This window comes from Globicephala melas, chromosome 16, assembly GCF_963455315.2.
Source record: "Globicephala melas chromosome 16, mGloMel1.2, whole genome shotgun sequence".
NCBI lineage: Eukaryota > Metazoa > Chordata > Mammalia > Artiodactyla > Delphinidae > Globicephala > Globicephala melas.
The window spans coordinates 62322328-62344601 of NC_083329.1; the positions used below are offsets into that span (position 1 = coordinate 62322328).

Sequence of the window (22274 nt, forward strand, 5' to 3'; positions counted from 1 at the left end):
GCCACCCTCCAACTCTGAGGCACGATAAAAATGTCTTAGGTTTCTGATGGGTGGTGGGATGAGGGGAGAGGTTCTAAGCACCTACATCTGAGCATGGGGCATCATCTCAGGGCATGGTGGGGGGCTCATCATCCCCAGGCAAAGGTCTCTAAGTGGCAGGGACATAGGCAGGATCTCTCTCTGTGGTCAGCCTGTGCCTCCTCCCCAAATAGAAAGGGTCAGTGAAACATCACCCTCTGTATTTCCTAACCTGACCCATAGAGGAGGAGAGCAGAATGGCACTAGGAATTAGTGGCTGCTCCTCCAAGCTGACAGGACACCTGGCTCCTTGTCCTTTCAGAGTGGTTTGGGGGCAAGCTGCCTCCTTTCTGAGCCTCAGTTTCCCCTTGTGTAACACACGGGGATTGACCTACCCTACTGACTTCTCAAAGCCCCCTTCAGGGTACCAAGAAAGGGTCTGGACAGATGCCAAGGAAAGCCAGAATGGAGCAAAGCGGTTTGGGGCCGCCAGACGCGAGCTAGACAAGGCCCTTCTCACTGGGCGAGGCTCTTTGAGGAACCGAGAGTTGCTGGGACAGAGCCCGCGGGGAGAAAGCAAACAGAGCGGCATTCCCCTCCCCCGACCCCATCCATCCCTTTGTCCGGAATCCAGCTGTGCCCCTCGAAGGGCGGAGCGGGCTCGCGTGGCGCGGCCCCCTGGCCCGGGCGCTGATTGGACGGCGGCGCGGGCAGCAGCGGGGCAGGCACGCTCCTAGCCCGGGCGCAGCAGATAAAGCGTGCCAAGGGGGCACACGACTGGCGGCTCAGAAAATCTGCAGGGTCTCGCAGCCGCGCCAAAAGAGAGCAACAGAGGCCCGGGGCCCCCTTTACACTTTTCTTCTCTGGGGCCGAAGAAACTTTCCAGCGGCAGCGCCTGCTTCTCAGCTGAACTTGCAGACGAAAAAGCCAGCGCAGCTCACCGCTGCTCTCACTGCCTACGGCTCTCTACCTCTTTGCGCCCTACAGCAAGGTAACGCCTGGAGCCACAGAGCGATGAGCAGAGGGGAAAGGGGGTCCTCTGGTCCGGCGGGGGTGGGGGGTGGCTTTCTCTCGATTTTTCCCACCTGGCCCCAGGATTGGGAACTGCGCTCGGGTGACTGACCCACTCTTACCCTTACCTCTTACCCCGCCGCAGGATGACGCCTCATCCCGCGTGTGCGCCAGGTGTCCTAGTGACCCACGAGACGGAGCAGCCCTTCCCGGGTGTCTCGGACGACGAAGTGACCTGCGTCGCATCCGCTCCGCCCAGCCCCGCTCGCTTGCAGTGGAACTGCGCCGAGACGGAAGGGGGCGGTTGCCGAGGGTCCTCAAGGAAGCTCCGTGCGCGACGCGGAGGGCGCAGCCGCCCCAAGAGTGAATTGGCTCTGAGCAAGCAGCGACGGAGCCGGCGCAAGAAGGCCAACGACCGCGAGCGCAATCGGATGCACAACCTCAACTCCGCTCTGGACGCGCTGCGCGGCGTCTTGCCCACCTTCCCGGACGATGCGAAGCTCACCAAAATCGAGACGCTGCGCTTCGCTCACAATTACATCTGGGCGCTGACGCAGACGCTGCGCATAGCGGACCACAGCCTCTACGGGCTGGAGTCGCTTGCGCCTCCCTGCGAGGAGCTGGCCAGCCCGGACGGCTGCTCCCCGGGAGACTGGGGTTCCCTCTATTCCCCGGTCTCCCAGGAGGGCAGCCTGAGTCCCGCCGCCTCGCTGGAGGAGCGCCCCGGGCTACAGGCGCCTGCTTCCCCTGCCTGCCTGCACCCTGGCGCCCTGGCTTTTTCAGACTTTCTATGAAGGGGCCTATCCGCTGCTGGGCAGTGGGTGATGGTAGAAAGGGAAGGGGCGGAAGCCGTCGGAGACGCCCGGTGGAGGCCCTCAGGCGTACTTGCTCCTGCTGCCTCTGGCTCGCTGACCCCTGGCGGGCCCAGGCGCCCAAGAGGGTGGCAGGCCGGGTTCAATCCCTTGGTCCTCTGCGCCGAGCCAACTGCAACCCTCTGCCGCTGCCCGCGCGAGTGGGCACTGCAGGCTCCGCGCGTTTTAGGCCCTCTCCCTGTGGCCACCCCAAAACTCGTGCAGAAAAGACGAGCATGATAGCACTACACAGCAGGTGACACCCACTGTCTCCGCCACCCTACCCCCGCTGAAGTCTGTCTGCCCGTCTCTCTCTTACCACTCCTCCCCCAATGCGGCTTAATCCAATATTTGGTTTCTCAGCACTTGCTCCTGTTGCCCAGCGTGTCTTCTTCAAGGATGCCGCCGACCTCCTCTAGTCCCTATCAAGCCCCGGGGTTTGGGCCTCTCTACTCTGCCTTAATTCACGAAGGCGATCCTCTGCCTTCTCCTTGTGCAATTTCCTGGAGCCATTGCCCTCCCAGGGGCGGGAGACGAGGCTATGAACAGGGGGAGCGCCTCCACCACCACCCTGCAAACTGAAGCACCCTTGTCTTAAAAAAATCAGTTTGTAAATTATCTGATATCTTTTGAAATGAATTTTTGTCTGGTAAATTATATGGCCCCTCCCCTGTTTTACACGTTTGTATTTATTGATGAGATTTCACAGTGGGAAAAGTTTTTATGTTGTACATAAGATGATTTAGGGACTGGTGAATGAGATTTTGAACCAATAAAAAGAAGCCTGAGCAAGGTAACTTGACGGTGCAGAGGGGAGGGGCCAGCCTCTGTGGCTGGGGTTGGGGGAGGAGGGCCCTGTCCAAGGAGAGGGATGAGAGTTTTTCTGGGGATCTGGGGCCGCTCCTGAGGGCTGGTCTGAGAAACTATGGCGCTAGGCTGGAGGCCAGGCAGACTGCATTCTCAGGGCAAGTCAGCTATACACACTTGGAAAGGAAGAGCTGGAAGGCTCTTAAAAATCATTGGCTCAGCCCCCTTGTTTTATTTATGGGGCAGCGACTTGTCTTTTTCCAAACAGTGGTTTAGGAGAAAGACAAGCCTCCAACTAGGGTTACTCACTGGTGGTGCTGACCCTTTCCCCTATGCCACTAGCCTGGATTTAGAGTGACTGTTGCATTGGGGGAAGGGAGGGAGTAATAACCCTGCAGCAGGGTCAGAACCCTCAGAAATGCTGGTAGGCTGGGCATCCCAGGAATTTTCCCAAAGTGCTTAGAGCCCAAGCCCATCTTCTGAGCTCATTTTACGCTGCCGCCGGTGCTGAGGCTGTGGCATTAGACTCATGGAACTAAGCAGCAGGGAGTAGAGAAAGTGGAGGGTCCGGCTGCAGTCTCTGACACCTCCCAACACCCAGCAAACTTGACTGAATAAACTACTATTCTTTTCAAGGAACTAGTCAAGGTTTCCAGCCCCATGTTCTCTATTACTTCCAAGGTAGAGTAGGGCTGATGCACAGTGACACTGACATGTCCCCAGAGCACTGCTGGAGCAGCCCTACATTAGCTTCCAAGACCCCCAGGACCTCTGGGAAGCAGGTTTGAGCTCTAAGAACCCAGGCCTGACTCTCAGGAACAGGAAAATGGAAGGTGGGCACACTACCCTACGAGTTGAACCCCGGAGGCCTCCTTGGATTGGCCCGGGGTGCCAGGGGAAGAAGCGAGCCAACCCCAGTGGGGAATGCATGGCACAGTCAGCAGCTGGGAGTGGTTGGGTAGGGTAGGTTGCTTTCCAGTGTTAGAGTGCAAAGGTGGTGGCTTTGCAGGGGTTAATGCCTCTTGTGTCTGCCTCTTATGCCCTCCCCGCTTCAAATTGAGCTATTCCTTTCTCCTCTATTCCTAGGTCCCTAGAGGTGGCTCGGAGGAGATAAGTCTTAGTTATCAGGGCCTGGATTGGGGGGGGCGGGGACGGGGACACTGCAAACGAATGAATGAGCCTGTTGTATTTCATGGCTTTAATCTGGAAGGAAAAGATTAATGGGTTATTGGTGACTTCTGCAGCAGCCAATTTTCCACCTGGGGCACCGCCCTGGGGCAGGTGTCGGCAGCTCCAAGTTGCACAGACCAAGCCAGGGTCTGCTAATTACTGGGCATTGGGGGGAGGGGTGGAAAGACATAAAAATCAGGAAGGTCCATCTCTGTCCTCCGAGGACAATAGCAAGTATATAGACAAAATCATTCAAGGCTAAAAAACATTGGTGCTGAGTGGAGGTAGGAGCCACAGAAGGGACAGTGGGACTGTTATCTGCAGCCAGATTGGGAAGCTTGCCAGAGAAGGTGGCATTCTGGGCCAGGACTAAAGGTTTGGAGAGGAAGTCCTCAAGCAGGAAGATCATTCTTCCTGTGAAAGGCTGTGGGAAGTAGTGTTCAAATAGGCAAGGGACTCCTTTGGTGCAAACGACTTCCAGAAGCAGAAAAAGTGTTGACCCTGTGTTCCAGGTGGAGACACCCACTGCCCAGTCCCTCTCCTGCTTGTGAGGGTGCTCACTAAGGAGCTATTAGTCACCCAACACACGGAGACTCGTCCTTCACCCCACAAATTAAAAAAAAAAAAGTACTATTTAACCAACTCGAATGCTGGGCTGCCACCTTGGGTTGGGGTGGATTTGATCCCCCAGAGCTGTGAGCTCTAGTCTCCAAGTCAGGAGGAGGTGGAGGAAGGTTTAGGGCTCCTTGCCCAGGATGAGTTCCATCAAGGCGCATGGAACCGTATTGAGATGGGAAACCTCATCCACGCCTCTTTCCAAAGAGCCCCTCATCAAGAAGGGCGAGGAAACATTTCTGGGTGGCGCCTACAACTAGCCCAGTGGCATCACCACCACGCCCCCCCCCCCACCCATCCTCGGGCATTTTGCATTTGGCGGCTTTTACAATTGGTCAGGCTGCTCTGGGTCTCAGCTGGAAGCCCACCCACTACACCTCAGCTAGAGTGGCTGCAGGGCCTCCCGTGGTCTGAGGTCGTCGCCTGCGCCCCAGCTCCCCAAAACCTAGACAGGGTCCCAAGCGGGGCCAGGAAGGATGCTCCGGTCAAAGGACTCTTTCCCCTCTTGTGCCTTTGTCTGAGCCCTGGCTTCCAGAAAAACAGCACATGAATCTTGCGGCCACCCCATCCCACCCCGTCCGCACACACAAGCAGGTAGATTTATGGTGTCCTGCCCCCATCCCACCCCATCCCCAAGCCGGCTGCAGGCGGAGGACAAAGCGTCCCAGGGCTATTGGAATGCTAATGTCTGGGAGCCTGGCCGCAGGGCTGGCACAAAGGCAGGCGGGGCCGGGGGAGCACACAACCCCACAGACGCCCTCTGCCCCTCCTCTCACCCAAAGGCCACACTGCCCGGCTGTGTGACCTTGGACAAGTCTCTGAGCCTCAGCTAATTCACATGAGAAGCTGGAGAGAGTCCCTAATACCCTTTCACTGGATTTCTGGGTGCTTAAGAGAAGGCCTTGCTTATGATGGACGGAATTATAGGCCCGGGCGACCCCGGAAAAGTGACAGTGGGAAAAAGCCTTTAGACCCAGGGTAACAGTGTGTGTACAGTGTGTGTGTGGGCGAGAGGGAGAGGAGATTCGACTGAGAATGCGGTGCAGAACAAATGCTGAGTATATTATAATTACATTTTACATATATGTAATTAAGATTCTCTGTCATGTTTCTTTTCCCTCTCCTCCCCTTTTAAATATCTGCAGACTGTACTCAAGAAGGAGTGGGGGGCGTCAGGGACACTCACTCACCTTACTTGCCTGCTCCACCTTCAAAGGGCCAAAAGCACAGACTGTGGGAGACTTGGGGCTGGACACTTCTTATCTCAGGTCCCCTCCTACAGCCGGTGAGGGGGGCAAGGCAGGATGGTGACACCCATGGAAATAGAGACCCAAAGTCTTGGAAGTAGGTGACGTGCCCAAGGCCCTCAATCACTCAGTGAGTTACTGGAGCAAGCTAAAAGTATGACCCTGGCTCTAGGCTAGTAGTTTAGAGCTCTCTCCCTCTGTGCCAACTCAGTCTCTAGGTGTTTATGTACTGACTTGAGCTGTGTCCTCTGGGTCTTGTAAGACCAAGAGACTCCCTCGCGCTTTGGCCGCTCTCCGGAACCCTAGCGAGATTCACAGGCTGCTGTGTGCCCCCTCTGCTTCTGCGATCCGAGGACCAAAGCGGTGGGAGAGAGCGTATGCCTGGCTAACAATGTCGGGCACCGAGGTCCTGAAAAGCGGCGGCGTGCCCCTGACCATGGTGCTGAAATGACTGCATCGGTTCAGAGGAGAGACGCTCCTGGGAACTTGGCGTTCTCAGTAAGGAAAACCACCTATCAACAGCCTCTGCCCACCTTTCCAGTGCTGAGTCCCTAGGGAGCCCCCTGTGGATATGTAGACCCAGAAGGCTGTCGGTTTCCTTGATATGGTGGTGAAAGCACAGACTCTGTTGCTAATAACTGACTGTATGACCGACCCCAGACAGGCCCTTTTCTCATCTAGGACAAAGAAAATTCCCTTATAAATGATGGAGTTAGAATTGAGTTAGTTACCAGCTGAGGAATTTCTGACAGCATATGAGAGGTCTGAAGTGGAACAATATTGGAAGTTTAGGATGCAGCAGCCCTAACTGGAAAACTGGTTTGGAACTTTGCCCTCGATAATTTTTGAAGACAATCTAGGTTAAGCAAGAGCAAAGTGCCATTGTTTGCCTTTGATAGGGGGGTGGGAAGGGGGCATTCTCCATACATATTCTTTTTTAACTTTGCACCTTCCTTATATAATAGTTTGTATTTTGGTTATTTGCTGCCCTGGATACTTTCAGGAAGAATGAATTAAATACTCAGGGTGAGTGAGTTCGGTCTAAGATCTGAAGTTTTCAGCTATGAAAACAGGAAAAATATACGACATTTTAACTTGACTGTGGATGATGCCGGTTGCATGTTTCTAATTTGTATGTGTTTTCATCTTTGTGACAAGATGCTTTAATAAATCTCTTAAGTATTAAAAGGGAGGGGTCTCATTCTTTGGGTTAAAATGAAATTTTAGTTATTCCAAGAACAAAGACGAAAGGAAGCCCTCCAAACACATACATAAATGGCAGAGTGGTTAAGAACAGTTACTTCAGAATCACACAGACATTAGTTCAAAGCCTGGTACTGCCACTAACTAGTGGGTTTCAATTATACCCCTTTGCCTCCCTAAGGCCCCTTTTCCTCACCTGTAGGGTTGGGACAATAAGTAGTAGCCACTTAATTGGGCTGATTAAATGTGCTTGCTTTTAGTGCACATTAAGCTGCCATAAATGGTGATTATTATTATTATTAATATCTTCATTTGTCTCAAATTCTTCTCATTCACCCAGGATATTTTGGGATGGAGGAGGTTGCTTTTGTATGAATTTGAATCTCCTGTGCAGTGCAAGCTGGCACAAAGGCCAAGGGCCACCCACCCCTTCCCGGTGACCCTCCCCAGTTGTGATCTACCTTTCCCATGCTCCAGGATTATACATCCAGATGTCACTTGGGCACCCCAAATGAGACATGTTCAAAATGGAATTACTCTCCCCTAACTCCAAACTAATGCTGCCTCTTGTACCTGATCTCACTAACTAGCATCACCCAGTCATCCGTACTGGAAATCTAGGGTTCATCTTGATTCTTCTCTCTTACTACCCACAACCGATTAACCTTTAAGACCTGCTGATTTGTCCTTCCCACTATTTCTTGAACCTGGCCTCTCCTTTACCTCCTTATGATGACGTCTCTAGTTCAGGCTCTCAACTTTCATATGGAGAGACTGCCCAACTGATTTCTCTTTTTTTTTTGCGGTACGCGGGCCTCTCACTGTTGTGGTCTCTCCAGTTGCGGAGCACAGGCTCCGGACGTGCAGGCTCAGCGGCCATGGCTCACGGGCCCAGACGCTCTGCGGCATGTGGGATCTTCCCGGACCGGGGCACGAACCCGTGTCCCCTGCATTGGCAGGCGGACTCTCAACCACTGCACCACCAGGGAAGCCCCCTGATTTCTCTACCTTTAATCTCAATACTTGTCCCTATACCCTCCATGCTGCAACCACAGAAACATGCAAATATAAGACTGTCACTCTCCTGTTTAAAATTTTCAAATGGTTCCAATCATCCCTGGGATAAAGCTCACGTTCCAATAGAGAAGGATGTTGTAATGTGAGCTTTGATGTGATATGGATCTGGGTTCAATTCCCATCTGGTTCACCAATTATCAGTATGACTCATGAACAAGTTCCTTAGCCTTTCTCTCAATCTCTTCAACTGTAAAGCAGGGATAATAATATTACCTTATGGAGTTTAGATTAAAGTAAACCCAGGCTGCTATACCAGACTCACCAATAATTCATTCTGAGGTGAGCATTCCATGTGAGTGGATAACTCTGCTCTGTGGCATCACTCAGGGACCCACACTCCTTCCATCTTCTTCCTCCCCCAGCTCCTAGGTCCCTGCCATCCACATGATTGAGGCTCATTGCCATGGGTCCCAGCCAGTGGGAAGGGGAAATAAGTCATGGAGGAGCCTCACCCGCAGTCTTAAAGCTTAGACTCAGAAGTAGCATGTTTCACCTCTGCTAACACTCCACTGGGAGTACATGATCGTATCCCCTCAACCTAACTGGAAGAAGGGCTATGTGCCTAGGAAGAAGTGAAGAATGGGTTCTGGCAGGTGATGAGCAGTCTTCACCACAGGACTGTTGTCAGGATTACATTGGATTATATGTGCTAATATTTGTTTTTATCATCACGAATCACTCGTGCTTATGACCAGAGTCCTGCTGCAACAGCCTTTCTTTCATAATGTCTTGCTTGCCTTGGCATTTACCCTCAGAAATACTGACCTGCTTGAAGTCTTACCCTTAAACACAGTCAGTACCACTTCCATGCTTTTTTCCCACACTGCTGTCCCTGCCCAAACCCTCATTTCCCCCTCCCCAAATCTCCAACGTGGATATCACCTCTTCTCAGAATCTTTCTCTGAACTATTCCTCCCTCCTTGCTCCTGCTTCCATAATATCCTGTGCATAAGAATATCCTTGCACTTTCCAGGTAGCATTTGTGATTATCTGTTTGCTATTTGTGCCCTCCACTGGCAAAAGGAAGTGTCCTTCCTGTCTCCAGTGAGTACCCATTCTCAACCATATGCCACATGTTTTTAGAATGAATTAGAGTAAATGAATTGACTGACTGAATGAAAGGTATTTCAATTATATGTTAGAAATTTCTATCCTTCCCCCGACTGGCTGCTGTATAAAGGTCAATGAATATTTGTTGAATAAGTGAATTAATAAATTAATAAATTATACAGAGACCCATTACCCTTCCTGCATCATACCCTCCTCGGCACCAAAATAGCCTGTCTTTGGCTGCCAATAGGTTTATTTTAGAAGATGCCCCAACTGATTTGGTGAGACTGGGTTATCACAAGAGTATCACTGTTTCTGAGATCACCAGTAACAATTCCAATCCCTCCTAAGATAGTCCATTAGAGCATGAAGCTTGGCATCTATCTCAACTCCAGCACTTCCTAATTCTATCACATGAGCAAGTTACTTAGCCTCTCCAAGCCTCCATATATAAAAATTTCTCCAAATAACAACATGAAGAAGACCACACCTACCTCATAGGGTTTTATGAGGATTCAGATGAGATGACAGGTATGTCCATACACTTCACGTGCCTGCCTGCAATTTAAAGCAGACCTCATTATAATTCCCACCCCATCTCCATCTTAAGCCTACAGAAGGCTAGCTAAGAAGGCAGAGACCAGGACTGACTTTCCCACATTAACCAGGGAGAGTTTATATGACTTGCCCAAGCCTGTTAATTATGGAGACAAACTGATGCTCCTGCAATTCTAACATCATCAGCAGCTATAGTACCTCTGTCCTACTAGTTATCTATTGCTGCATAACAAATTACAAGAAAACTCTATTACTTAAAACAAGAAACATTTATTTTGTGGGTCTTCTGTAGGTGAGGAATCCAGGCATAGCTTAGGTAGGCATCCCTGACTCCAAGTGTCCCATGAGGCTGCAGTCAGGGTGTCAGCCAAGAATGTAGTCTTACCTGTTGGATTCGCTGGGGCCAGATCCACTTCCAAGCTCACTCATGTGGCTGTTAGCAGGACTCAATGCCCCGAGGGCCATTGGACTGAGGGCCTCAGTTCCTCAGTGGCTTTAGACCAGAAGCTTTCCTCAGTTCCTTGCCACGTGGCCCTCTCCATAGGGCAGCTCACAACATGGAAACTGGCTTCCTTCAACGCAAACAAACAAGAGGTAGAGGGACACCCAAGACGGAAGCCACAGTCTCTTTGTAATCTAATCTCACAAGTGACATCTCATCCCTCTGCCACATTCTATTCACTAGAAATGACTAAATCCAGGCCACAGCCAAGGTGAGCGGATTGCACAAGGGCACGAATACCAGGAAGCATGGATCACTGGGGTCCATCTTAGAGGCTGCCCATCACAGCGGCAGTAGCAGAATATTTGCTGCCTGCCTTCTACACCCTAGAGACAGACAGACAAACACACATGTGCACGCACATGTGTGCACTCACACACATATACCTCCCTAGGACCAAATATATCAAAGTTCAAAAGAAGAAAGCCTAGGTGATTTGACTCCTGGGCCTAAAGCAGATGTCTCTCTGCCTCCCGGTGCTGGGTCTGTTTCCAAGAAGGGCCCAGGAGGGGCACCATTAAGTGAGCACTGGAGCTACCCCAGCTGATCTCTGACATCCGTTTACTGCTTTCACAGGCTTCCCACCCCCACTCTCGGAGGCAGAGATTTAGGACGTCTGGAGCCTGGACACCGTACCCACTGAAGGGAAATTTACTGCCTCTAGAGAACCAGAGCCTGACTTGGGGTCTTGAATGCATCTTTTTCCCCTTTGCCTCTGCTTTATTAGGTTAATCATTGCTTGAATCGGTTGCCATGGTTTGGGCAAACCCATGGTGACTCTATAATGAAGCCTGAAAGACTTGGACCCCATTTATCATCCCCAGTGTTTGGGAGGCCCAGAGTCTCATTTGCCTGTCCCAGGGTCTGAGCACCACCATTCTGCCTGGGGCCCCTATGCTCCTTTTGAACGAGGAATGAACATGTGGCGACTTGGAAGAGAAGAGGATACCCACACAGGTGGAGTGAGCAGGGCATTGCACATTCCCCACCACACACACACACACACACACACACACACACAGACTTATATTTTCCACTCTAGGAGTCCGGACACAGACCAAACACACAGGCAGCTCTGCCACAATTCTTCTTTCTGGAAAGTGAGAGGCAGAGAGTGATGGTCAGTTAGAAGGGATCCATGGCTGTCCTTAGAAACAGGGGAGCTTGTGTCTCAGCAGATCCAGATTCCACACCCCTTAATCCACGGGCACAAATTAAGCAGTGCTGCAGTCCTGCAATGAGGTGGGAACAGATGCAGCAAGGCCCAGTGGGAAAACAGAGGTTCAGTAACATGTTCAAGGTCACCTAGTGATGGTGTAGCCAAGGTAGAACGCAGAACCAGTAAAATTTATTTTGAAAAAAATCACAGATAGAGGTGCATAATGAATTCTCATGTATCCATCACCCAAATTCAACAATGATCAACTCAGAGCCAATTGTTTTTCACCCACATACCTACCCACTTCCCCCAGCACTACCTCTGTGGATTATTTTGAAGCAAATCCAAGGCATCATACAATTTCAACCACAAATCCTTCCCCAGTTTCAGGGGTTTTTTGGGTTGGTTTGTTTGTTTGTTTTTTGCATCATAGAGCGTAGCAGCTGAGAGCTGCTCTGAAGACAGACACTCTGGGTTCAAATCCCAGATCTGCCCCTTCCCAGCGGTGTGACCTTCAGCCAGTAACCTAATGTCTCTGAGCCTCAGTTTCCTCAACTATAAAAGGATACAATGATATCTCAGAGGGTAACTGTCAGAATTAAATGAAATTTTACAAGACAAGTGCTCAGCATCTGTGCCAGGGGCAGAGTAAATGGAGGCTTTCATTGTTTCCATTTTTGCTACCACTGTACCATCAGCAATGGCTGTAGTCTGGCAGGAAGTCAGCTCTTGGCCTCCAACATCCAGGTCTCTTGGTGCTGTCTCCTGGCATAGAGGCAAGTGGCTTGTCACTACTACTCTGTGCCTGGCACTGCACTATGAGAACACAGACCTCAGCAGTGAGCTTGGTGTCAGGTGCTGACGGCCCCCAGCCTCTACCACTCACAACCCTGCTCAGCTCTGCACTATGGACCCCCAGATCAGCAAGACCAGGACCCCCTTCTCTTCTCCTTGCATCTTTAGGCCTTCTGACCTCTTTCCTGATGGTCCCACTTGTGAGCAGGTGTCAATCTACCTGCCTTAAGGTTGCATGTATATGTGTGTGCATGCATGTGCCCATGCTTCTGTGTGTGCATGTACATGTGTGTCTGAGTGTGTGCTGTCCCTCTGTGTGAACTAGCATATTCTCATGTCTCCATGTGCTCAGCCTTTGAGAGAGACCCCAGATGGAGACTAAAACCTGCCCTCTTGCAGTTCACATTTGACTGACAGAGACCAGAGTCAAACTGGTCAAACAAAGGCATGACGGCACAAGCATGGTACTGAGACCTCCTGGAGGAAGCAGGGAGAAACTAAGGTCTACCAAACACATAAGATTGGGAACAGAAGAGAGGGGCAGGGAGGGGGCTCCGTGGAAGCCGAGGGTGGGGAAAGGGAGCCAGCCTACCGAGGTTCGTTGTATAGAGGAGGCCCGGGTCCTAACAGCTGACCTCTCCAAAAAAGGTTATTCCAGGAAATCACCCACACCCCCAGGATCAAAGCTCCAAAGAGTTCTCTTGGGCGGAAAGGGCCCCCCAAACTTCCCTTTTTCTGGATGGCAACTAATTTTTATTGAGTGTTTACTATGTCTAAGCAGAGTTCTAGTGCTTTCTGTTAATCTATGAGATCAGAATTATTATTCCCATTTTACAAATGATGAACTTGAGGCTGAGAGCCATTAACATGTTACACGTTACCCAGCGAGAGGTGGAGTTGGATTGAACTCAGGGTCCTTTGCCCTGGAGGCAGTAGACCTAACCACGGCTACACTGTACCACTGCCATGCTCTACTTTTCCCCTTTTTAAGTTCTGGTTTTGGACATTTTCAAACATGCATAAACTAGAATAGAATCCCGTGTCCTCATGGATCATCACTCCGCTTCTGCAACCGTTAAGTCATGGTCAACCTTGTTTCATCTATTCACCCCGCCCCCGTCTGCCCCAATCCTGCACACACACTTCTATATTTATTTGTGTGGAATTTTTAAAAACACATCCCAGATATTGATCATCCCACTTGTAAAGACTTCAGTGTCCATTTCTAGGTGATAGAACGTTTAAAAAAAAAAAAGCCATTTTTTATACTTAATAAAATTAACAATTCTATAATATGATCTAACAGCTAGTCATATTCAAACACTTCCAATCAACTTTTTTAAAATGTGCAAAGAATCTCCATCTTAGAATCTCCTCTCTCCCAGCTGAGCAGGTGAGCCAGGCGGCCAGCTGGTGGCCAGGACCAAGGCCAAGACCAAGACCAGGCCAGCCTTGACTCCCTGGCTTAGTGGGACTGGCCTTGGGCAAGTCAGTTTCCTCCCCGCCCCACCAGTCTCACCCCAAAGTTTGGTGACCAATCATTCTGGTTTGCCCAGGACTTTCCCAGTTTTAGTACTAGAAGTCCTGTCCCCAGCAAATCCCGATGGTTCGTTACCCTACAAGGAACCAGAAACCTGTGTCCACCCCAGCCCTCCCTCCCCCTCCTAGCTCCAGTGTGGTGTCACCCACTGAGAGCAAGGGGAGCCTGCCACCGGATTTCAAGGGCCCTCGAAATAATAAATAATTTACCGAAAGCTTTGAGGGGCCCAGGCGTGCCTAGCTCCAGGAAGAAGAAGGCCCAAGGCCCCCCCAGCCACCAGCAGAGAATCAGGATCTTTTCACACCCAAGGGGCCAAATTCAGCAGTCTCCTCCCTCCGTCTTTTTCCCCTCTCCAGATCTAATGACAATCCAAAGAGTTCCTGATAGGGTTTTAAAAGATGCTCTTCATTCACTATCCACCAAGCATGAAAATCTAGCTCGTTTGTCTCCATTCTTTGCCCTAAAGGCCTGGCCGGCCTCGGGCCTGCAGCCTCAAACTTGTCACTCACTTTTCACTTCCTTTTGTTGGATTCGCCTTTATTTCATTCTTCTGTCTCCCCTGTGCACCCTCCTCTCCCCCTCCTCACTCCATCCCTGTCCTTCCCCTCCGCCCTCCCCCAGCACTCCCCAGTTCCTCCATCCACACAAAAAAAGCAACAGATCAGTCTGGGAATTTCTTTACAGTCCCCATGTCCCCTGCCCCCATCCCAGCCTCTTCTCATTGCTTTTAAAGAGTGGGAGCAAAAAGCTAGCAGCAACTGAAAAAGGACTCGGGATCCAGGAACAGAACTGCCTCTTGCTCTGGCTGGCAATGGCCTCATGGACCCCTGAGTCCTGAACTTTGGCTTCACAGCTGTGGAAACTGAAGCCCTGAAAGGGGAAGAGCCTGGCCCAAGGTCACACGCAGAGTTAGTGGCAGGTCTGGGTCCGGAGCTGAGTGTCCCAGTTTCGCAGCCTAGACTCGCTATGCAGAATTGAGGCTACCCCTCCATGCCCACGGCACCAAGTTTATTCTCCTTTTATGTCTCAGCTGTCTGGCTAAGAGAGGGTCATAGCTCGAAAGCAGGGGCCATCACAGTGTCCAGTTCATCGCAGTGTCCCCTGAATGCTTGGCATGTGGTAGGCATTCAGTGGTAATGTTTTTAATGAAACTGAACTGAATGAATGCAGGGGCCAGGCTGGCCCCTACTCTCTGGATCTCGTATCAGCCACCTTCTGGGCTGTGGTTTTGTTGCCAGGCCCAGGGTGTTCCCTTCCCTGGGCCCAGCGAGCAGGGAGGATACATAAGAAAGAGGTGTACGTTTAGCAGTCAAACCCCTTCTAGCCATTTCCCCTTCTAGGAACAGTCAACACTGGCGGAAAGGAGAGAGGTGCTCTCACCCTTCTCCAGGGGCAGGACAAATAGGTTGGAATCCTCAAAGCCTCAAGCAGGGAGGGAGGTGGCAACAGGCATCTCACCAGGTCAACATGAAACAGGAAGGAGTAAGAGAGAAGGAGGAGGGGAAAGAGAAGCAGGCAGGTTTACAGGGGCTCTGGCTCCACCGGTCCTCAGTGCATGCCAGGCCCTGTGTGAGTTGTGTGAAAAGAGAGCCCCATGGGCCTCAGCAGGAGGGGCCAGTCAGACCCACAAGCACAGCCCTAGCAGAGCAGAGCAAGGCTTCTCCTCTGTGACCTGGTCACACCTCCTCCTTGAGGCTCCACTCCTACAAACAGCACCACCACGAGCCACGCACCTCCCAAGCTAGAAACCTGGGTGCCAGCCTCACCTTGGCTCTGTTGATTCTGCCTCTGCAATGTCCGTGGAGCCGCCCTGGCTCTCCTTCAACTCTTGGCTACACTATGGCAGAGGTCCCTGCCGGGAGACTTCTTGTCCCCTCTCCCTCTGGTCCAGCCCGCACACCACAGCCTATCTTCCCACTGCAGCTCCTGTAGCTCCTCCGCACAGAGCTTTCCACGGAGGCGAGAGAGCCACTTAACTCTCTGTTGTAGTGGACAAGAGCGCGGCTTAGGAGCTGGGCTGCCTGTACTTGGATGACAGATCTGCCACCTACAGCTTGGTGACCTTAGGCAAGCTCTTTAAGCCTCGATGCCATTTGCGAAATAGGAATAATGATAGCGCTTCTCTCATAGTATCTACAGTATAATACAATATCCAACTATACACTATATAGTATACACTATATATTGTATATAGTATACACTATATACAATATAATAACATACAAAAGTAGGAGACTGCAAGAGATCATCAGTGAAGGTTAGCTGTGGCTACTGTCATGATTAGTGTCCTTCTGTACTTAAAATTTTTTTATAATGTCCATATACTACTTTAATTATTTTAAAAATTGACCCATCCTTTCTTGCTGGCAGTATTATCAAATGTCTGAAAATGGTCAAACATCTTGGCCCAGTAATTCCTCCTAGAGAAATCATCAGAAATTGCATAAGGGACTTCCCTGGTGGCACAGTGGTTAAGAATCCGCCTGCCAATGCAGGGGACACTGGTTCGAGGCCTGGTCCGAGAAGATCCCACATGCCATGGAGCAACTAAGCCCGCGTGCCGCAAGTACTGAGCCTGCGCTCTAGAGCCCGCGAGCCACAACTACTGAGCCCGCATGACACAACTACTGAAGCCCGCGCACCTAGAGCCCGTGCTCCGCAACAAGAGAAGCCACCGCAGTGAGAAGCCCGCACACCACAACAAAGAGTAACCCCCACTCGCCGCAAGTAGAGAAAGCCCGCGTGCAGCAATGAAGACCCAACGCAGCCAAAATAATTAATTAATTAATTTTAAAAAGAAATTGCATGAAAATGTGTCAACAAAGGCATTCATAACACCATCTTTTATAATGGCAAAAAAATGAAGATGCAAAGGAAATGTTCTATCATGGAGAACAAATTATATTACTATATATTAGACAGATTATATTTCAAATTACACATTACATTTAAATATTAGATTATTAGATATGTGTCTAAAATATCAAAAACAAAAGAAATGTTCAACCACAGAAGACAGATTAGATTATTATATATTCTAATATATATTAGATTATTATATATATTCAGTGGGGTTACTATGCCCCATTGAAAATTGTGTTGTAAAATAATGCTTCTTAAAAGGGGAAATGTTTACAATATATTGCTAAGTGAGAAAAACTGGAGTTTAAGCAAGACGGCAGGCAAGGCAACTTGCAAACTACTACAAAATATCTAGAGACCTGTGGCCTGTGGGGCCAGTTATCCAAGCTGAGTGGGATTGTGTGCAAAAGAAGAATAAGTGGGATCTAAGTTAGGAACTCTTCCTTTTGAGCGTATGAGCTTTGAGTCTTGGACTTCGTGCCATCAGGATGATGCCAGAGGAGATGGGAAGGAGGGCGGCCTCATCTAGTGGGGTCGGGGCAAAGACCTCATGGTACCAGCTGGGGGCTCTCAGGAGTACAGACATCAGGCCGAACACAAACTTGCTGCGGTGGGCAGTGTCCAGCCTAAGGGCTCGTCAGAGGAGAGAGTTTCTAGAAGACTGAGGTGGCCCAACCCTGGTTGGGGGAGGAGTCCCATGAGGCCACCTGGAGGAGGTGGAGCTTGAAGGAGGGAAGACCCTCACGACAAAGAGGCAATGGCAGACAGTGAAATGGCAGACAGTGAAATGAGCATGGGATGTAAGCCCACACACCTGGTTCAAACATCAGCTGTGTCACTCTTAACAACTGGCAGATATCCTTCCATATATATATTACACAGGAAAAATGATGCTCTACTTTTGTCGAACCATGCTTACTTCACTTTATATATTACAAATATCTTTCAATCTCAGTGAAATACAGATCTACCTTGTTATTTGAATTGCTAGGTTAATTGCTTCCATTTTCTCATCTATAAAAAAGCTAGTATCTGACTTGCTATGTTCTCGTGCTTAGGGGAGGTTTAAATGAGAAAACCTGTGGTACTGCAGAAGTGTACTTGTGGAGGGGTCTGTGTGTGGGTCGTGGACATCTGCAGGTTGGATTTCATTAGCCATCCTGTCTAGGGCACTAACACTCCAAAGAACAGCGTGGGCCAGGGGAGGTGGGGCAGTGGTGGCAGGACAGAGTGGCCTTCCTGCAGCTCCCCATCCATCAGTGCTGACAAACCTGGCCCCCTGTGAGGGCTCCAGGCTCAGCTGCTGAGCAACGGCAGGTATAGAACAGGAGCCCCTCCCTGAGCCCTTGGCACCCTCCGCTTAGGTCAACAGACAGAGTGGGCTCTGTCGGCCAGGTTGGGACAGGGAAGATTAATGGAGCAGGTGCAGGCTGGGGAGGGACAATCACCTGGCTACAGGGTGCCTCCTGGAGACTGAATGCCCCACCCAGGCCAAGAACCAAACCTGATGTCATTCGGCCTGGCTCGTACTTGACCAGAGGTGAGCTGGAGCCAGCTTCGCTGCCCCTGCTACCCACCCTGTCCCCAATCCCACCTGGCCCCACCTGGCCTCACCTGGCCTCATTCGGTCTCTAATGGGGGGGAGCCTGCAGAGACTCCTAGAGCCCAACCTGTGACATGCAGCTTTAAAATAAATGTTTTTCCTGCTTCTTCAATCTCCCAAGTAACCCACTGCAGAAAAGTGTAGATTAGCAAAATATTATAAATCACCCATTAATCTCACCACCAAGAGATAACTCTGTTAACATTTGGTAGATTTTATATCTATCTTTATCTACCCACACACAGACATCTCACACACACAAACACACACATACATATATGAAGAGAGAGAGATCACTCTCATATACTTTTCTTACCATCTTTTTTTTACACTTAATACATTATGATGCCAATGAAGTAGAGATCTTATCTCATCATTTTAATTGCTACACATATTCTAAGTATTCAGGTATAGTATCATAATATATTTAACCCCAAATCCCCTATTGGATATTTAAGTTCTGTCCAATTTTTGCCCTTTATAAATAACAGTTAGATGAACATTTTTACACATATATATTTCAATCATTTCTTTAGGAAAATGTCCTAGAAGTGGAACTTTAGGTCAGAGTATATGTACTTTTTCAGGCTTTTGATATATACTGCTAAAGGGTTAGACCTGTGTTTATTGGAGCCTGTGGACTGTCCAACCGGCACCGGGGTGAGAGGCAGAGGTAGGAGGAGGGTGGCCTGTGGACAGAGGTTGGAAATAAGGCCAATCTAGCATGGACCCCACCCCACCAGGGGGGTTGTCATCCAGGCTTCCACCCAGGAAGAGAAGTTGTTGAGCAGGCAGGTAAGGAAGCCCATGGGTTTGGGAGGTGAGTACTGGAAGCACCATAGAAGTCAGAGTAGAGAAGGAGAAAATCTACAGGGGAGATGACGTCAGAGGGGGTGACACTTCTGCCAGCCTTGGAAGGTGAGAAGGATGTGGCTGCTCAGCGGCAGTAGTCCACGTGGGGCAAAGGGTTGGGGAAGAAGTGCGCCACCTTTCTAGGGGAGGTGGGAGATAGAGGCAGCCAGGGCCTGCCCTCAGCTGTGGCAACCGTCCCCCACCATGCTAGTTGAGTCTTTGGGAGGGCAGAGCCTTGCCCCAAGGCCAGACCTAAACTGACAACAAGGGCTGCCTCCCACACTTAGCTTTGTGACCTTAAGCAACTCACAGAACCACTCTGCCTCTCAGTTTTCCCATCTGCAAACGGGGATGATAGTTATATCACTCTCACACAATGGCCATGGGGACTGAGGGAGAGACAGGGGGTGGGCCTTTGTAAATTGTGACTAGTCTAAGAGATTAATTTTTTTTTTTAATAGAAGCTGCTTTCTAGTTTTCTGTCCTAAAAGCTAAAGTGCATCATATTTCCATGCTGTCATTTCTGGGCTATCTTGTCTGCCTATAGGACACACAGCCCCAATAGCTTAGCGGAGGACTCCCAGGAGCAGTTCCACGGGGCTCAACAAAGGGAGAGAAAATTAATAATTATTGAGAGCCTACCAAATGCTGCCACTCCACGTCCACCCTCCTTCTGTCATTCATTGCATCTTTACAGCATCCCTGAGGAGTAGGAGTTATTATTTGTCCCAGTTGACAGGTGAAGGAACTGAGGCTCAGAGCATTCAGTAATTGACCTCGGTGGGCACAGCTGATGGGTAGCAAGGATTCAACTCCAGGTCTGTCTGACCTTCCCATAGCTCTTGAGCCTTCCCTGGGCCAGGCTGTCACCAGAGCTGGGATTACTTCTCAGCATCACTTAGGGCAGGTGCCCTTTGGATTACAACAAGGGTCTGCAGCGCTGGGGAGTGTGGGATCCGGGGCTGTGGAGATGGAAGGCAGGGACTCCCACAGGCTCCTGCCCCAACACCACCAGTAGCCTCCTCGGCATGGGGCAGCCACCTGGTGACCCGACCTTGTGCCTCTGACAATGATTTAACCACACTGGTGGGGGGTTGGGAGAGATCTATAAAGCTGTCAGTGGGGGAGGGGCTTTAACTCCAGCCTCTTGGCTCAGCCACCAGCTGGGAGTGGGAGGAAGAGGACCTAGGGAGAGGCCAGGGACTTCTGACTGCACTTGTGTTTCCTGCATTGGGGTCCACTGTGGAACACCAGGACCCACGGAGCCCGTGAAGTTCTGTGCCTTTCCTGCCCTAAGTCCAGATTCCCTGTAACCTCAGGCAGCTCTGAAATACTGTCACTCCTCTCTCCTGTTCCATCTGGGCAGAGTCAAACTGGCCACAGAATATAGCAGAAATCACCCTGGCTTAAGAATCCAGAGATCAGGGTTCACATCGCAGCTTCCCCACTGTCCCTGCAGAGGCCCCAGAACAAGTGCTTCAGGGCAAGCAGGCAGCATCACGATGGTAGTGGCCAAGTGGGGACTGTAGTCACCTGGAGAGGCCACGTACCCCTAAAGGAGCCAGCTGCTGCTTAAGTCCAGCTTATTATTTCTATGCAACAACGAAGGCAGACTTTTTCAAGAGAAGCTAGAAATTCAGATTTGTATGTGAAATCTCCCCAATGTTAGCAACTACCTCGGGAGAAAAAAAAAAATCTAACACGTGGTAGGCCAAACGAAATAAGTCTAAATGTAGCCTTAGGCTGGAGTCTGTCGTCTGGACACAGACACCATAAAGACCAGAGGGGGACTTCCCTGGTGGTCCAGTTGTTAAGACTCCGTGCTCCCAACGCGAGGGGCCTGGGTTTGATTCCTGGTCAGGGAACTAGATCCTGCATGCCGCAACTAAAAGATCCCACATGCCACAATGAAGATCCCGCGTGCTGCAACTAAGACCCAGGGCAGCCAAATTAATTAATTAACTAATTAATCAATTTTTAAAAAGACCAGAGGAGCCACTATTAGATACTGCCTTTTTGTTTCAGATGGGGAAACTCAGGCCAGACTGGGGAGAGAGGCATAACTTGGTTAAGGTTGCGCGGTGAGTTAGTGGCCCCCTGGGCAAGGAATCCAGGTCTTCTGCCCCCAGTCTGTGCTTCTGCCATAACTTGCTTAGTTGGGGGGACCTGGGGAGACACTGGAGACTCTGAGCAGGGAGTGAGGATGGGAAAACTGAGGACTTTCCTCCCTGCCAGCCTCACCTGAGGCCCCTCCAGTCCTCTGTGAGCCCAGGGGTCCAGCACCAAGGTGTTCCTCATCACCTTTTCCACCACTGCTCCCTGCCTGCTCCAGGTCAACCGCACAAGGCGGGTGGGGAAGGGATGGCGTACCCTTGCTCCCTCAGGGAGTTGACTGATAAATACTGATTTCTAAACCAATTAAGAAATTAGACAAAGAAGCAAGGCAGATAGAGAACAAGTAGCACATTTACTACACATGAAGCAAATGCTGAAGAACATGGCTTATGGCTGTGGGTAGGTGGGCATCCTCGCGGAAACCTAGAACTAGTTAGACTTAAGTCACAGGCAACTGGGGACCATCACCAGCCTCTCCAACCCACTAGGGCACAGCAGAAACGTGTGTTCCCTGCAGGTAGCTTGTACCTAGAGAAAAGGGCTGGGCTACCCAAGCCTAGCTCACCAATCAAGTAAGCCACTCACTATTTCCTGGAGCAGAACAAGGGAGAGACAGCAGAGACGCCAAGTACGTTATGCTGATGGGGCTCCCCACACACAGAAGAAAACATCAAGATTCCACTGTAGCTCTGCTTTTGGCTTAGTATCTCTACTTGTCATTCTCTTCATGCTTGCTCTATGGTTTACAATATGCTTACTGCATATCACATATCGCAGTCTGCCATCATGTATAACGTAAGAACCTTCCAACAGTACACTTCCATTCTCCCCTTCCATCCTTTGTGCCACTGTTGTCATACATTTTCTTTTCTCTTTTTCTTTTTTTTAGATGGGAGCCAGGAGGCTTCCCAGGGCCTGAACCTGGTTCCCTGGGTCCGTTTACCACACTGACACTTGTTGCAGAGCCCAGAAGACATTCCCAAGACAGCAATTTCAACATTTTCTACATATATTATAAACCTCCAGATATTGCATTATTACTTTTGCTTTATACAGTCAATTATCTTTTTAAAAAAATACTTTCTATTTACCCAACTGTTTATCATTCTTGCTCTCTTCATTCCTTCATGTAGATCCAAGTTTCTACCTGGTATCATTTTCCTTCTCCTGGAGAATTTCCTATAACATTTCTTACATAGGTCTGCTGGCAACAAATTCTATCACCTTTCATGTGCATGA

At 50.1% G+C, this 22274-nt stretch overlaps 2 protein-coding genes across 2 annotated transcripts in view; one reads left to right on the plus strand and one right to left on the minus strand.

Moving 5' to 3' along the window:
* The window catches only part of FAM241B (family with sequence similarity 241 member B), a 96432-nt gene that overhangs the window by 47137 nt on the left and 27021 nt on the right, over window positions 1-22274 (minus strand). The window contains exons 2-3 of the mRNA XM_060286754.1: window positions 9993-10179; window positions 9544-9607 (exon numbers count right to left, since the gene is read on the minus strand). The gene's annotated coding sequence lies outside the window, so the exon portion shown is untranslated. The remainder of the gene's footprint in view (window positions 1-9543; window positions 9608-9992; window positions 10180-22274) is intronic.
* Window positions 1176-1823, plus strand: NEUROG3 (neurogenin 3). Its single transcript, XM_030862832.2, has one exon. It carries the CDS (start codon window positions 1176-1178, stop codon window positions 1821-1823), a length of 648 nt encoding a protein of 215 aa, XP_030718692.2.